Source organism: Mus musculus, chromosome 3 (assembly GCF_000001635.26).
Source record: "Mus musculus strain C57BL/6J chromosome 3, GRCm38.p6 C57BL/6J".
Lineage (NCBI taxonomy): Eukaryota > Metazoa > Chordata > Mammalia > Rodentia > Muridae > Mus > Mus musculus.
Window position 1 is genome coordinate 136,240,682 of NC_000069.6, and position 18,735 is coordinate 136,259,416.

General features: G+C 38.5%; 1 protein-coding gene across 5 annotated transcripts in view; it reads right to left on the reverse strand.

Annotated features, from left to right (window-relative positions):
- Positions 1–18,735, reverse strand: part of Bank1 (B cell scaffold protein with ankyrin repeats 1) — a 272,779-nt gene that overhangs the window by 187,319 nt on the left and 66,725 nt on the right. For all 5 annotated transcript variants that reach the window (XM_006501484.4, XM_006501483.1, NM_001310749.1 and 2 more), the window contains 3 exons: positions 14,192–14,343; positions 6,951–7,089; positions 2,233–2,372 (listed from right to left, as the gene is read on the reverse strand). In XM_006501484.4, the coding sequence (XP_006501547.1) occupies positions 2,233–2,372; positions 6,951–7,089; positions 14,192–14,343 (431 nt within the window). The remainder of the gene's footprint in view (positions 1–2,232; positions 2,373–6,950; positions 7,090–14,191; positions 14,344–18,735) is intronic.

The following is an 18,735-nucleotide window of genomic DNA, read 5'->3' on the forward strand; positions in this document are numbered from 1 at the left end:
GATCTTTCTTGGAGTAAGCTTACAGATAATGTGTGCAGACTGAGATGAACCCAGTCCACATGCAGTCTATGCTCTAGGGTATGGAACTAAAGCATGGCCACTCTTTCTAGCCTATGATAGAACTCTTGGGCTGGCCTAGGCCCCAGTGTGCTTACCCAGAGCCCACCATGCTTGCCTTAATTACCCAGTATTCCCTGGGTTCTGAGGTTAGTAGCAAAATCTTCACATCTCTTCCCATTCAGGCACATTAACCCTAACTCTAATGTCTTGCTTCGCCAGTGGGAAGTTTGCTGTCCGAAGGCTAGACAAGCTCTGTCTTTGGAGACTCGGTGTCCATGTTGATCCTGATAGCAAGGCTAGATTGAGTCTGTCTTCTCTGTACAGGATTCTGGGCTTGTGGGGAAGGGAAACACTATAGCATAGCCACAGTCCTTTCTCACCCCTCAGACACAGGGCCAAAATAAATTTAGCATTTTTATAGTTTCCTAAAATCTTCACATTTACTTCAAGCTACAGTGGAAATCATAACTTTCACATTATTTTGTTTAAAAAAATGTATCCAGAATTTAATCCATATTAAAATTTCACTATATACTACCTGCCCCCTGGCATTAAACCCAGTGCAGGCATGTATTTGGAAACTACTTTACTTCTATACCAGCCATAGATGCAGAATACTGTATCTTCCCTTTATTAAGTTTTAGTTATGAATAGAACTTTTAATACAAGACAAGGTAGACTTGACACAAGAAAATGAAGCAATCTGGGTTTTAAGCTATTATGTTTGCACTCGTTTTGTGACTGCAATATAGATGACCTGTCAGCTGTCTTCAGACTCTCCAGTCTGACAAATGGTATTTCACTCTCTGTTCTTTTCTAAAGACGATTGCCTTTTCCACTGTCCTAAAATGCACCACTCACAAAGAAGAAGGCTGAAGAAGAAAGAGTGGCACAAAGTAAGTCAAGCCTCCAGTGTCAGTCACAAAAGGCTCTGGCAGCCTGTCAACATCACTGTCATTGGCAGTTTCTCCACAGTTCTCGAAGGACTTGTCGTGGTAAATGTGAAGATCACACCGTGTGAATGAACCGACCCTCCCTCCTCTTCCACTCCCTCCTGACTTTCTCTCTCAGCAAGCCAATTAAGCAAAGTTTATAATAATTCTAATTTCCACGTAGAAAAAAAAATCAACCAAACAAACAAACAAATAGAACAAAAACCCCACAAACTTTTGTACTTCCCATATAACATCAAATCTTATAAAATTTCTATTTCACATTAAAACATTTATTTCATATTGAAACTCCATTGGACAAACATATAAATGATACGTTTAAAGCTCAATTTCTTCCTATTAAAAGCGGGTCGTATTTTCTTTTTTTTAAATTCAGAAACCAAACTAATACCTTAAGCTTTCTGAAAAATCTTTAAGATACCCAACACATAGGAATATGTGCCAAGTATGGGAAATCTATCATGAAATCCCCATGTCTGAGCAAGATTTTGTCACATGAGAGGAAAGACCTGGGGATTAGAACTTTATCTCATGCCTTAGTTTATCTGATTCTTTGTTTGTTGTTTTTTCCTTTGTAGCCCTGGCTGTCCTAGAACTTGCTCAGTAGACCAGGCTGGCCTCTGAACTCATGGAGATCAGCCTGCCTCTACTTCCTGAGTGTGCCACTACCTCCTGACCTATCTAGAATTTTTAACGAACATGGATTATTTAATAATTTTTACTATCAGGTAACAGTAAGAAATGAAAGTCAGAACAATCTAAAAATGTCCACATGAAAGTACACGCAAGATTCATTCCAAGATCTCCCTGTTTGGTGGTAACTTGGGTGGGCTGACAGAGTCTCAAAGCATCAGATACACAGTCTGATTTTTTTTGGTTTTTAGTGCTGTTCACATCTAGGTAAAGAAATTCATTTCTCAATGGTGCGCCTTGATTCTCTCTCTTCCATTATCCATCTGCTCTGTAATCGCTTTAAGTAGAAGCTGTCTCGATAGCCATGTTGTAATGGACAAGCTGTCTCTGAGTGGCATTATCAGGAGTGACTTGACTGAAGCAAAGTAATTTGTCTGTATCTCTGCACCTCAGAGAGTGGCTCATTCTCTTTGTGTGGATCATCCATCCATTCACATTCCACTAAACCTTACATCAAATCAAGACTTCTCTCTTCCTGCATTAGCCCCTTAGCTACTTGAGTAGCTGGTTAGACAGATCAACTTACCTGGCACAAACTCTTGCCCGGGTCTGACACTCTAAATGGACTTTCTGTTGCTTTTGCTGCTGAACAGTATTTAATCTCTGTTGTGGCCTTGATGATTCCATCACAGTGGATATTGACAGTGACCGAGCCAGCTGGAAAATCTTACAAAACACAAAACAAGAGTTAGGAGCAAAGTATAACGCACACCAGGGTGTTTCAATTTTATGAAGAAGAAATGCAATTAAATACATGCAAGTTTCTATAAATTTTATATTGAGGTAAAATTTATTGAAATTCCAGAAAATGTAGCAATTGAGGAGAATGAGAGATCCTGGGGAAAACAAGTATATCCGGAATCTTCAGGATGCTCTCTGGGTAATCCCTCCCTCCCCCCTGCCTCCCTCCCTGCCTCCCTCCCCCCTGCCTCCCTCCCCCCTGCCTCCCTCCCCCCTGCCTCCCTCCCCCCTGCCTTCCTCCCCCCTGACTTCCTCTCTCACTTCCTCTGTGCCTCCATTTATACATCTTTCCTTCTGTCCAACCTTTTATCCATCCATCCACCCACCCATCCATCCATCTAAAGCCTTTCTGTAAACAAGTTGTGCAAAATGACTGACAATCTGTACTTTGGATTCTACTGTGATATACCAACAAAATTAAAATTACATAAAAACCTGGGGCCTTTCATTAAAAAAAATATTTCAATTAAAAAGCAGTATTTTAGTATAACACATTTAAGCAAAATTTGTCTTTGGATTTATCTGAAGGATAAATTTTAATAGTTTTTACTCGGTCATTGAGATACTACTCAACTTCTCCTGGAATATGTCATTCAACATCTGGGGTTCAGAAGTATAATGAAAAGACCAACACCCTGAACAGCCATGAATGTTTAACTTTCTTAAGCATTCTTCACAAGTCATCTTGTGAAGAGGTAAGCATACCCCCCTCATCGTCTAGCTCAGGTAAATTCAAAGTCAACAAAAGGAATCTGAAAATGAACAAGATCAAGGAGCTAAAATTTCCATCTTCGCAGTCTTGAAAAGATGTTTTACTTGTATTATATAATGTTATGCACCAGAAAGCATCACTATCTTCCCCCCAAATAGACATCCAACGAGAATAAGGGAGAGCACAACAGAGAGTCAGCACTGTAACATTACATCTCATGAGCTAATGTGGGACCATGTGGTTCAGAGGAAGTTGGTGTTGCTAGAGCCAAATAAAATCAGTTTCAGTGGACTTTTATGTAATTGACTTCCGCTTAATGTATGGTTTTAGCTTAAAATACTTTAAAATAGTTTTCCAGAAAAATAATACCCAGAAATCATAACCTGAACATAAATTTATTTATCAATTGTTTCTTTCCTGTGAAGTCAAACACAGGAAGCAGGGTCTCCCAACACTGCTCTTTTCATGAGATATGAAATTATAATTCATCTTATCTAGAGCACAGTTTCATAATTAATAAAAAGAGTCAATGCTTTTATTCATGCATTACATATTTCTTTCAACTTCTAATTAGTATCCCCCCTGCTGTTTGGCTTGTTTCCTCCTGGTGTTGCTGGTCCCAGAGGAATACTTTGTTTCTTCTGCATAGAAATTAGTTAATACTTCTAGTTGAAAACCTTAGCATGTTTTTAAGATTTAGCTATAGGCTGGAACTATAGTAATTTCAAATTGCTTTAGTCATTGGAAAAAGTTGGTCCCTGGGAAAATTGAGTGATTAGAGAACCATCAAATTATTGAGCTGAAAGGGTGGGTAGGTCCCTAACTAGATGTATTTCCTCAGGTAAAAAACTAACCACAATGGTGAAGTAGATCAAAGGGAAAGAAAAGAGTGTGAGAATTTCCTTCCTGGTATTGGATGATTTTTCATTGTTGCTAGCTGAAAACATGTGGCACTAGTGGGGTTTTTTCTTTTAAAAAGTCAAAAATTCAAAATTTACTGATTCAGTTTCTAAGATTTAGCTCAGTTCAAATTCCACAATTGAGTGTCATCTATGTGGCATCTGTCTTTTTCTAAATGGCTTGTTTCAGTTAGTGTTTTTTATTTTCCTTCAAGTTGTTATACATATAGGGTTTCATCTTTTGTGTGGTTGAATAATATTCATACAAATTACACATATCTTTTTACCGATTTCTCTATTCCAACATGACAGTGCAGGGTTGTCCTTCATAAGGTGACTTTATTCCCTTGGGGAATACCCCTGATTGGAACTGTGAGGTCAGAAAGCAATGGTGTTTTCATGGTCAATCTTTCCACAATGTTGCATTGTTCCATTCTCAGCAGCAGGGTAGAGATTCTCCTCCCCACATGCCCTTTGGGGCTTGTTAGTTTTTGTCTTTTTGATAATAGCCATTCTGATGGAGTGAGGTGGTGAGGGTGCTGGTTGTCATTGTATTCCCTGATGACTTGAGCGGTTTACCTCCTATGTGTTGGTCACTTCTTCTTTTGTGTTTCTATTTATATGATTTTCCTATCCCTTTGTAAATTTATACAGGATACTTTGATCACAGCTTGCTCCTTCCCAACTCCTCTCATCTCTCTCCTTCCTCTTCATCCATCCATCTCTCTGTCTCATTTCTCCCTCTTTAGGAAACAAATAGGCAAAGGAGGAAAAAAAGCCAAAAAAAACCCAAACAAAAATAAACAAATAAATCAGAATAAAAAAACCCAGCCAAACACACACACACACACACACACACACACACACACACACGAAATAATAGGACTACTCTGTTGGTATTGGATTTCATGTATTTTCTGGATATTAATTTCTTATCAAATAGTTTGTAAATACTTTCTCCCCTTCTTTGGCTGTCTCTTAACTCTGCCAATCATTTCCTTTGCTGTGCTGTAGTTTGAGCACACACACGTGTGTGTGTGTGGGTGGGGGGGGGGAGTTGATTTTTGTTTTTTTCTTTTTTTTTACATTTTATTTTAATAAAATTTTATTTGTCTATTTTTGTATTTCTTGATTATTCTTTAAAGTATCTTATAAAATTTTAGGCAATCTCAGTGTTAAAACATTTTAAATATGTCTTTTTTTCTAATTGTTTTAGAAACTTTGGTATATTTTATTCCTTCTCCTACTCTGGGTATTAAGTTTAACAAACATCAATCTTAAGAAATGTAACTCCTTTTATTTGACAGCTTGATCTGCTACTTGGGAAATATTATTTAAGTGCTTCTTAATTTGCAATATTGACATTTCTGTATTGATTTATTTTAACTAAATTTACTTTGAACCCTAGTACTAATTACTTAGAAATTGTTATTCACTTAATCATTTAAGACTCTGACAAGAGTACTAGGGGCTAGGAAGAAGAAAATAAAAGGAGAGAGAGAGGGATATATATATATATGTGTGTGTGTGTGTGTATATGTGTGTGTGTATATATGTATATATATATATATATATATATATATATATATATATATGTGTGTGTGTGTGTGTGTGTGTGTATATATATATATATATATAGAGAGAGAGAGAGAGAGAGAGAGAGAGCGAGACCTTGTCTGAATCTAAGTTACTGTAAATAAGACTCTGCTTCTGAAAACCCAACTGCACTGCCAGCTGAGTGAGGGATCCACAGAGTTGTTACTCCCTTCAATAAACAATGCTTGTTTGGAAATATAAATACACTATATAATCAGTAGCTTAAGATTTACTTAATATACTTTGCAATTATAAGTACTTTATATTTCTACATTTGTAAGATTAAATATGGTTTTATATAAGATATTTAGGAAGTTCCTATTTTCGAGTTTTGCATGAAAGTTTTGTGCTCATTTTTTAAAAAAAAAATCCATAAAATAACAAGTAGTCTTACATTTTAAACAATACTTATTTTCACTATTTTTAATTTTTGCATCTATGAACATCCATGTGTGAAAGCAGGCACTGGTAGAAGGCAGCATGGGGTCAGATCCCCTGGAGCTGCCAACACAGGAAGTTGGGAAAGATCAACTCACAACTGTAGGTGTTGGGAATGAACCTAAGGTCTTCTGTGAGAGCAGTGTGTACTCTTAACTGTCCAATCATTTCTCCAGCACAAAGTAATCTTCCATTTATGTAAAAATCTTGCAAAAACTTTTTCCAAAATTGATAAGCTATTTTTTTTAATCTCGGCACAAGCATATTGTACCATGAGGAAGCATGCTTATTCTGTCTTAAATTTAGCATCCAACACAGTTTAGTATGGAGCAAGCAAAAATGATTAATCAAATGATTAGCATCACAAATGAGATAAGAAAATGACGAGAAGATTGGCAGACATGGTACCATGATTAAAAATACTGAAAAAGAATTAGGCTTTATAAAACAGCCAAGACTTTTCCAAGGCTAGGACTGAAGTCAGAAAAAAGGGCAAGAGAAACTTCTTTAATAAAAGTGAGTATGTGTGAATCCTCATGCTACATAAAGGAAATAAATTTAATTCCTTATTTAATAGCTACTATATATCAATGTATTCTCCACTGACATATTTAATGATGTTTGATGTTACTGGCTGCTATTTCCCTAAATGGTATACAAACCAAGTTCTAAGGATTTACACAATCTCGCTTTTGCAAATCAGATTAATAATAACAATGTTGAACATGTGTGAATTAACACAGGAAGCACCTGCAGAGAAAACTCAGTTTCTGCAGGGAAGTGAAACCATTTATCATAAATCACAGGAAAGGAACTCAGGGAGAGCTTTTATTCTTATTAAAATACAAAATTTCTCACCTGCAGCTTTCATATGCCAGACACTCTTATTCCAACGTGCTGGCCGTGCTCTGAGGCGCTTGTTGGTTGATATAAATTCAACCTCTAGAATTTCGCCAATTAGTTCATCTTTCAACAGAATGAATATCTCACCAGGTTTCTGTAGGGTCAAAATGCAATATATTAAGCATTTCAAAGAGTTGTCCTTCACCAAAGTGCCTGCTATGTTCATTAGTGATCAAACTCTTAAACCTGTCAGTAAGAGCCGGGTGTGGTGGCGCATGCCTTTAATCCCAGCACTCCGGAGGCAGAGGCAGGCGGATTTCTGAGTTCGAGTCCAGCCTGGTCTATAAAGTGAGTTCCAGGACAGCCAGGGCTACACAGAGAAACCCTGTCTCGAAAAACCAACCAACCAACCAAACAAACAAACAAAAAAACTGTCAGTAAGTCAGTCTGTCCTGTTGCATTTTCAACCATGTTCAGATACAAATAACCAAGATGATGACTCACTACATTTTATGTTTATAACTTTGATATCTATCAAATTCAATTCAACACCCAAACCATGCTTTACAACTGAGAATCAGTGCAAACACAGTTACATCTTTTACTCTTGCTTCTTCCTACACATCACTTTCTGTCCCATTGTATCGGACCTCAGACCCAAAGCAGACAGGAAGATTGGCAGCCATTAGTCCAGTAAGCAAGTCCTCTTCCAAGTACATTCTCTTGACCTTTCAATAGTTTCATTTACTTCTCTCTCTCTCTCTCTCTCTCTCTCTCTCTCTCTCTCTGTGTGTGTGTGTGTGTGTGTGTGTGTGTGTGTGTGTGTGCAAACTTAGGGAATTTAAGTTGGAATCTCCTACAATCAAAACACAATGACAAATATATTAATGCTGTATAGTTTCACTGTTTGTGCACTAGAAAGTTCTCTGGGTGTTCACTTATATAAGGGCCTATGACGACTTCTGACAAGACTAAAGTTACAGAAATGAAAATTTCAAGATTTAATTATGTTGGAGAAGTTTGATCTATGAACAGAGGTAAAAACATAGAAACTGGTTTTTGGGAATTAAATCTACAAAAAAATAAAAATCAGGAAGAATGAAATATAGAGATTGAGAATGGATAAGCATTTTTGGATGTCTACCTACTTTATAGAAATTATGACACCTTTTATCTTCTCAAAAATCTGAATATGCAGATACACACATATGCACACACAAAACACACACAATTCATAAACATACATGTATGGATGTACTGCATGCACACACACAAACACATGCACACATATCCACACATACATACTTATGCCTATACACACATGCATGCATGCACTGTATGCATACACAGACACATGCACACATATCCACACATACATACTCATGCATATACACACATGTATGCATGCACACACAGACACATGCACACATATCCACACATACATACTCATGCATATACACACATGTATGCATGCACACACAGACACATGCACACATATCCACACATACATACTCATACATATACACACATGCATGCATGCACTGCATGCATTCACACATGCATGTGCACACACAGACACACACACACTCAGAGACATACATGCCCTAGTTCTGAAATAGAGACAACTACAGCTGTTTTCTCTCACAAGCAATACAATCTAGGATTATATTATAAAAACTCTTAGAAATTATCTAATTTGCAAGTCCACATTATTCCTTATGTGATGTTATCTGACACTCTGAAAAGTAAAATATTTTATGATTTTCTCAGATATCATTTCTCAAAAGCTCTTGTCATTGTAAATTCACCCTAACAGTAAATAGGAAACTCACAGATACACTTTTATGATAAATTTATTTAAAAGCCATCAACTTAAATGTTTCTTACTCTAGTGTTATTGCTTTTAGTAAAGTCACACACTAGTAAAACTTCCATCTTAACAGGAAATACCAAGGCCTTCTTACAAGTGGTTTGTAATGCTACCAATCACTCAGGTCCACTTTAGGCATTCTCCATTGCAGTAGTCACATTCTAAGTATTTATCAAAGTCTGGTTTAAACTTCTCTTTATATGAGAGAACAGATCCCACCTTACAGGAATCACCATCATAGCAGCTTTTGCTCCTGCCCCAGACATGTTACATGTCAGCTTCTAAGGAATGTGGTCATATCTGCTCTGCATATATTCAATGTCCTCATATCTCTCACCTCAACCCTGAACAATGACTTCACATTTCACTTTGGTTCTAGCCCTGACTAGTCATTGTTGAAAGTTCTTCGGTGTTCTTTTCAATGCCTACATCACTCCTTACTTGACTTTATGGAATTGGTAAGCACAGGTTGTTGTCCAAATATTTTATTCTCTAAAATCTCTAATTCTCATTTCTGAGCAGTCCTACATGTGATCCTTCTTGTGTACCAGGGTCCTGCCTTAAGAAAGGACAGGATGCCACCTTTTAACCATTCCAGAAAAAAATTCTAAGGAGAAAAAACACTAAGTGAAGTACCTGCATCTTTATTTGTACCATGGTCTGGTTTCTTGAGTTCAAGACCCTCACAGGCACACAGGGCTTAAAAGGGTTTTAAAAAGCATTGGTTTAATGGTTAGCTGTCATTTCTTTGAAATGCAAACTAATTTGAACAAAGGGCTTTGCATTTGCATTCTGTATTAGAGGTTAAGTAGCTGGTCCTGTTGAAAGATGATGTTGCCTTGTTGATCTGATCAGCTCTTCCTTCCTCTGCCTCCTCAAACCTTTGATATCTACCAAAGTCCAACTCCGATTTTAGAGTATCCTCCCTCTAACTCTAGCCTGCAAGAATTCTAGAACTCTCAAGTGAGCACTAACATGTTCACATCTACATCTGTATTCGGCCATTACTAGATCAACCTTTTTATCTTTGTTGGTCTCCTCATCTAAAATACTCTGATAGCATTCTCTTTTCTTTTTCTTTCTTTTTTTTTTTTTTGGGATTCTTTTTTATTAGATATTTTCTTTATTTACATTTCAAATGCTATCCCGAAAGTTCCCTATACCCCCCCCTGCCCCGCCCTGCTCCGCTACCCACCCATTTCCACTTCTTGGTCCTGGCATTCACCTGTACTGGGGCGTATAAAGTTTGCAATCCACAATAACCTGACATATCATTTTAATATCTTCTGAGCATTATGGATATACTGGATCCTCTAAAAATTAAAATGAAATACGTCTGTAAAGACACAACAGTTTTGAATTGAGTATGTTAGGCTCTGTTACTAACTACCCTTCATGTGGGGGCCTTACATGCATCTATTGCTCTCTAAAGTGAAGTGCGTAATCCAGGACAGAAGGTCTGGCTTTAGTTGCATGGCTTCATTTGATCCAAGGAGAAAGCTTTAGGCTGTTCAAATATCATTAATTTGCTTTTATTGATTTTGAAGCTGTCATTTAGTGCTTCATATTTTGACCCCTGAGTTTGTGTCCTTTATTGGGGGGAGTCTAAGAATTCACAGAGAGACTGGGTTATGATCATTGCTACTTATAAAGGCTAAAGGTTGCTCTACTGTTCACAAAACTTAACATTTCATCAAAAGGTCAGTAACTTGGTCTAGAATAACATATGCATGCATTGCGGTTTTGATTGGGTCGTTGGTCTGAAGTTTAATCACAGATGGAAGATTGAGATCCCAGTAGATCATGGCTAGCTTACTAAGGCTTTTGCACAGTGACCTCTGGCTTTTTCACATATTTATGTCTACTTTATGTTAAAAGATATCACGTCAATGAAGATAGGCTCATGGGACTTGATAAACTTACTGCATGGGCTTCTTCAGTTAATACCAAATTTGCCCCATGCCAGCAGAGAAAGAATTAGAAGGTAGGGTTAGTAATATGCGAAGGATCTTCCACACAGATAAAACAAGATGAAGAAAAGAAGCTTGCTTTCAACTGCTGTGCTTCTGCAGAGGTGAGAGAGACATCCTTACTACATCTTTGTTGGGGACTCACAGAAATAGCAGGAGAGGTAAGAGAGTTTCTGAAAGCTTTATGTAAGATGTGCGAAAGATGTTAATGGAATCACCACTAAAGAGCGACATGTCTCACAAAGTAAGTGAACACAGGACAACTGTGCCAACTTCACAGAAGCCTCAGACAGGAGCATGAGTGCTTGATGCCACCATTAGACAGAAGTGATGGTGACTCATTTGTTGTAGGTGTACACCAGGAGACAGGATTTAACTTTAGTAGGATTCCTGCTTTGGATAAGATAAGCTACTGTCATGAGTGTGCCTTGTGCATTATGTAATACATTGCATCTTCTGGTTTCTGTCAACTAGATGTCAGTAGCAATCGTGATAATCCGAGATGCTTGCAGTATTGCTCAGCTTCTTCCCCTAGAAAAGAAAGGTAAAACTCTTTCCCAGTCGAGAACCACTATAGCATCACATCTTTGAAGCCATGGACAGCGTGCACAAGAGTTGCTGGTCTAGATACCATCAATGAACTCATGTGGATTTCACCAGAAAGGTGAAAGTGGATGTGTTATTAGAACAAAGGCTACTTTTGGCAGACCTAAGTAACACCATATTCCTTATATCTGTTACTTCACAATACAAAATCCAGGGTAATATGCTATAAAGTCGAAGGTCCTGAGCAGGAAACACGTGAAAATGCTCTATGCTAAAATAGAACGAAGTATACAGTCCTGTAGAAACTTAAAGAAAGGTTCTATCTACCAACCAAAGAGCATACATGGGCTGGCCAGAGACTCCCAGCACATATGTAGCAGAGGCCTGTCTTGTCTGGCCTCAGTAGGAGAGGGTGAACCTAATCCTGTAGAGACTTGATACCCCAGACTGGGGGGGGTATGGGGGATTCTCTCTCAGAGGTGAAGGGGAGGGAGGATGGGGGAAGAACTCTGTGAGGGGGGAACAGGATGGAAGCAACATTTGGAATGTAAAAAAATAAAATAATTAATAAAAATATAATAATTAATTCTTTAAAAAAGTCTCTAACAAGAAGCCAGTTTAATTTTACACAGAACTCATCTACTTATTTGTTTCTCAAAGACCTGGGGAATAATTCTTTTAAGTAGAACAATGGATCAATATTAAAGAGCAAAATCAGATTTTCCTCCTGATTTTGAAGCAGAACAAGATTGTCAAGGCTTATGGAATTGATAATCTGCGGAAAGAAAGGTGTTGGGAAAGGTTACAGCAGAAGGATCAATGCTCCCCAGCTCCTGGGATCACAGGCAGTGGGGAGCTGGCAGTTTACAAAAGCCATCTCTATAGACCAAGAGCGGACAGTGAGCTGAAATGCTGTAAGAGACAAGTCCACAGACCCAGTTTCTGTATAGCTACGAGGCAGGGGTGGTGCTGGGGAATGGGGTGGGGAGGAGGAAGAGCAAATGACTAATTCTCTGAATAGGGAAGGAAGTCTGTGCCCTTATCAAACACATGGTCATGTCAGCATGTTAGAAATATAGACCTATGGGTTTCAACAGCGCTAGGTATGAACGAGGCTCACTTCCACTTGCCTAGAAACTGTCAGGGATATCATTGATAGACTATGGAAGTTTTAGGATCCCAGAAACATCTCTATAGTCCCTTTGTTAGGAAAAGCATTGGTCTCTGTTCTCTGCCCACCCACTATCTAGAAGGCTTCTCAGAAATGAGGTTCAAAGGTTGTCATTTCAGATCATTGGCATATACTGAACATTCTCCAGGGAAACCAGAAACACAATTTTCACTCAGCTGGAACCAAATGATCTTTTCTGTGGTGCTTCAAATTGTACTAAGATCTACTTACTGAAAGCCCAAGATTTCTTGCGATAACTATTTTTGGTCCAAAGGCTGAGATTATTTTGAAAATTTGGAGCATAATTCTGGGTTTAAAAATGCCTTATATGATTGCTTGACTTCTAGGGCTTTTAAAAAGGTAGAGTTCTCAAGACAGATCTGATATTGAAATAGCTTAACTTTATCAGCTCTGAAAGAATTCTATCCACATCCATAAATATAAGAAAAGCCCAAGATGATCTATTGAAAGGACCCCTGGCAAATCAGCTGCATAAGGAATGTCTGCTTGAGGACACCTGAAGCCTGCTATTGAACTTCAATTTTTGTGTGACTAATATGGGGAGGGTTTTATAATACTCAAATTATACTGCTGCAGATATTTTTTAAATCAGCTATTTAGACACATTGCATAACTTCTGGGGAACTATTTTTACTCTGAGTGTCATTTTATTTCCTACTTTGATTTCATCTATTTGAAACTAGATCACATTGCTTTTATTACTTTCCCTGTTTCTTCCATAGTTTCTTGACTCCATAGGAGCGACCAACTTTGGTTATTCAGCCCCTTTCTCCCCAGTGTAAGCTACCCATTCTGTTACCCTTGTGGTAACTTATCTTTGCCTATGCATCTGTGTCTAGTATTGGGAAAGTGGACAGTTCAGATTCCCAGCATGTCTATGGTAGTATCCAAGTGGTTCTATTTCCTCAAGACCTGACAGGAAAGTGACTTAGAGGGACAATTCTATCAGAACAGCATGCTGGGTGAAAGTGAGAAATTTAAACTTCAGCAACACTAAAGAATGGTCACCTTTGATGGCCATAGAGTTGACAGGTGGCATCGCAGACCTCCTGATGTCAGGTCATGTAAATCCACCAGCCTCTTCTAGATGGATCTTTTCAAGAATCTCCCATAAGGCTCTTTTATACTGTGGTCCTTTACATCCAAGGACACCATAGGTATTGATATCCAACACTGATGTTCAAACGTTTCCAGTGGTTTATTTTAGTTGGTCAATCCAAAAAAGGCACAGGGGAAGAAAGATCAAGAATGCTTTTACATTGTTACTTTCTCTAAGTCCTCCCTCTAATTATATTCTTATTCCTGAGAGATTAATTCTTCTACCTTGTACAATGTCACCATTCAATAACACATTTACAATTTTTAAATGGTGATCAAGAAAAAAAGTGATTTTAAGTTCCATTCAGCAGTGAATATCCCTTTAGGAAGATAAAATATTTAATCTGCTTATTGTGAAATTAAGTTATTAAAAGAAGCTTAATATGTATGTATCTTTCTAAAGTGTCAAGCCGTGTTTTATGAAAGGCAAGCATCTGTTTTAAATGCCTACTAGGGGCCTGATAGTATTGTAGGTTCTGAGGACACAGTTGTGAAAAAGAGCAAACTAAAATCACATCACAGTAAACTATGGTGTCTATGAAAACAACAGGGCCCTTAAAGAAAGGCCAGCAGCACTGACCTCACATGGAATTTCCCCAGGAAGCACTAGTACCCGAGGCACAGATGGTCTCAGAGATGCTAGGACGTCAGTTCCCTTCTGTCCACTTGTGTCCTCAGGATACTTGGCTCTTGAGTCTGTTGGAATGCTGACCTCAAGGTAGTCTTCAGGACCTGGAGAAAAATTGCATGAATACAATTAATTATCATTCCATCCACTACTAAAAGGCCAATTTCATCAGTACAGGAAATGAATCTTGGATAGTTGAAATAATAATCTTTATCATTAAAATAATAGTTCTTGATTAAATACTATTATAATACTTATGTCTCAGCCATACTAGTTATATGATTATATGTTCATCAGCTTGTCAAATGTTCACAAAACTTCCAAATATCACAGTTTTCTGTTGCTATTAATAAACTAGTAGAATATTAGAAAATTCATTTTGCATGACAACTATGAAGAAAAAGTTCCATTAGAACATTTAAACCAAAGTACTAACTTGTATGTACATATTCTAATTTTTAAGTACTAATTATAAGCCAGCAATGGCTATTACACCCACAATGCCAGAATTTGCAAGAGGGAAAACTCAAGTTCAGTTCCAACCCCAGATCTGGCAGCTCACAACTGCCTGTAACTCTAGCTCCAGGGGATCTTACAATTTCTTCTGGCCTCCTTAGACACTCACACATATCTGCATATACTTACATACATACATATGCACACACATAAATAAAAATAATGAAATATGAGTATTCATCAAAATATTTAAGTATTTAATGAAAATAAGTGATTAAATTCAAGTGAGTTCTTTATGGCAATTCTAGGAATAATGAAATATATTACTTTGTATTTCAGAGCCTAAAGAGGGGTAGAGTGACTGGTGTTTGTCTTGTTTAACATGTAGCAGCAGCAGTGAGTCTCAATTATCCAAATATTGTTCTCAGTTGAAAGAAAGAAATAAAAACATGATGAATAATAAACCTATGTAGAAAAAACTATTCAGTGTCTCAAAACCCAAAGTGTGTTTATTCAGACCATATGGCTTAAATTAGGATTTTCAGAATAAGCTCACATCTGTAACTTTTAGGATCACCTCAAAGTATCACTCATATCCCCAAAGAAGGGAATGGCAAAAGAAAAAGGAATCTCTACACATATGGCCTGGGCAAGTAAAAAGAGCTTGCCTTTTCAGGATGCTCTCTCGCTGCTATGTTGAGGAATGCTTCCATGTTACCAGATAGTGCTATTCTGTCATTTTAAAGCCATGTTGCAAACATGAACAGTGGCAGGTAATGTTCAGTGGAATAGAACTAAAGACCCAGAAATGAACCCATACACCTATAGTCACTTATCTTTGGCAAAGGAGCTAAAGCCATCCAGTGGGAAAAAAGACAGTGTTTTCAGCAAATGGTGCTGGCTCAACAGGTGGTTATCTTGTAGAAGAAGGCAAATCGATCCATTCTTATCTCCTTGTACAAAGCTCAAGTTCAAGTGGATCAAGGACCTCCACATAAAACCAGATACACTGAAACTAATAGAAGTGGGGAAGATCCTTGAACACATGAGCACTGGAAAAAAGTTCCTGAACAGAAAACAATTGAATACACTAGTAGCTTATGCTCTGAGGTCAACAATTGACAAATAGGACCTCATAAAATTGCAAAGCTACTGTAAGACAAAGGACACTGTCAACAGGACAAAATGGCAACCAACAGTTTGGAAAAAGATCTTTACCAATCCTACATCTGATAAAGGGCTAATAGCCAATATATACAAAGAACTCAAGAGGTTAGACTCCAGAGAACCAAATAACCCTATTAGAAATTTGGGTACAGAGCTAAACAATGAATTCTCAACTGAGGAATGTCAAATGGCTGAGAAGCACCTAAAGAAATGTTCAACATTCTTAGTCATCAGGAAAATGTAAATCACAACAACCCTGAGATTCTACCTCACACAGTGAGAATGGCTAAGATCAAAAACTCAGGTGACAGCAGGTACTGATGAGGTGTGGAGAGGACACTCCTCCATTGCTGGCAAGCTGATACAACCACTCTGGAAATCAGTTTGGTGGTTCCTGAGAAATTGGACAGAGTACTACCCGAGGACCTAGCAATACCACTCTTGGGCATATACCCAGAAGATGCTCCAACATGTAATAAGGTCACATGGTCCTCTATGCTCATAGCAGCCTTATTTATAATAGCCAGAAGCTGGAAACAACCCAGATGGCCCTCAACAGAGGAATGGATACAGAAAATGTGGTACATTTACATAATGGAGTACTACTCAGTTATTAAAAACAGTTAATTTATGAAATTCTTAGGCAAATGTATGGATCTGAGGATATCATCCTCAGTGAGGTAACCCAATCACAAAAGAACTCACATGATATCCACTCACTGATATGTGGATTTTAGCCCAGAAGCTCAGAATACCCAAGATACAATTCACAAACCACATGAAACTCAAGAAGGAGGAAGACCAAAGTGTGGATACTTCGATCCTTCTAAGAAGGGGTAACAAAATACCCAAAGAAGAAGTTACATAGACAAAGTGTGGGGCATGGGGTCCCCAATGGAGGAGTTAGATAAAGGACTGAAGGAATAGAAAGGGTTTGCAACCGCATAGAAAGATCAACAATATCAACCAACCAGACCCCTCAGAGCCCCCAGGGACTAATCCACCAACCAAGGAGTACACATAGAAGGACCCATGGCTCTAGTTGCATATATAGCAGAGGATGGCCTTGTTGGTCATCGATGGGAGGAGATGCCCTTGGTTCTGTAAAGGCTTGATACCCCAGTAGGGGAATGCCAGGGTGGAGATACAGGGAGTGGGTGGGTGGGTGGGTGGGTGGGTGGGTGAACACCCTCATAGAAACAGGGGGATGGGGTATGGGATAGGGGGTTTCTGAGTGTGGGGGAGAACCGGGAAAGGGAATAGCATTTGAAATGTAAATAAGGAAAATACCCAATAAAAAATACAAGACATGACATCAGTCATACATAAATACTCCAGCCTTCAGTGGATATAAAGCTTATCTTTATGTTTAGCAAGCACTGCTGACCACTAGATGATGTCATCTGCAGCTGCTCCAATGTTTCCTAGCCCTCGCTGCTCTGGATCATGTCATAGCATGACATGCCCTAGTTAGGTAAGGAAGATGGAGAGTACCTTTGTGAATCAGCAAACAGTATATGATAAGTCAGAAAAAAAAAGTTTGTTTCTATATGAGGTCTGTGATTGGTCTGTGAGGATTAACGTGTAAGATATGCAATGATTGGTGGGATTATAAGACTAGCACCGGTATTTCCTGGGTCTTTCCTAGCTGTATTAGGAGCCTGTTTGCTACTCTTAGGGAGTTAGTTTTGGATGCTTCTTATTTATATACTGATGTCACCCTATCTCCAGTGTTGGAATCATACGTCCCATTATAAGCACCTCTGAAATCAGGGTTTTTCAATCTTCCTAATGCTGCAACCCTGTAATACAGTTCTTCATGATATGGTGAACCCCAAACATAAAATTATTTTCATTCCTACTTCACATCTGTAAGTCTGTCACTGTTATGAATTGTTGCATAAATATCTGTGTTTTCCAATGGTCTTAGGCAACCCCCGTGAATGGGTAGTTTGATTCCATAAGTAGCACTACCCACAGACAGAGAACCGCTTTCCTAACTGGTCTTTTGTGCCCACTTGTTGTCTTATCACAGGCAGTGCAGAGAAGATCCTAGTCAGAGCTTCCGTCCCCAGAATTGGCAGCATTGGTGAGGAAAAAGAATGTTTCAGTGAAGACCATAAGATACCCAGATCTCAGAGAAGCAGAAAGCACCATAAGAGAGTCTAAGAGTGGCAAAGGACAAAAGGACAGAATCTAAGACTACTAAGAATGTGATAGTATTGAGACACAGAGACCATGAGCATCCAAGGGCAGGATCTGAGACACAGTCTCCAAAGCTGGAAAGAACCCAGATATCTCTCAAGGGTGGAATAGATACAGAAAATGTGGTACATTTACACAATGGAGTACTACTGAGCTATTAGAAACAGTGAATTTATGAAATTCTTAGGCAAATGGATGGATCTGGATGATATCATCCTGAGTGAGGTAGCCCAATCACAAGAGAACACACATGATATGCACTGATAAGCAGATATTAGCCCAGAAACTTAGAATATCCAAGATACAATTGGCAAAACACATGAAACTCAAGAAGAAGGAAGACCAAAATGTGGTCTCTTAGAATAGGGAACAAAATACCCATGGAAGGATTTACAGACACAAAGTTTAGAGCTAAGACGGAAGGAAAGACCATCCAGAGACTGCCCCACCCAGGGATCCATCCCATATGCAACCACCAAACCCAGACACTATTGCATATTCCAGAAAGATTTTGCTGACAGGACCCTGACATAGCTCTCTCTTGTGAGTCTATGCCAATGCCTGGCAAATACAGGAGTGAATGCTCACAGTCATCTATTGGGTGGAACACAGGGTCCTCAATGAAGGCGCTAGAGAAAGTACCCAAGGAGCTAAAGGAGTCTGCAACC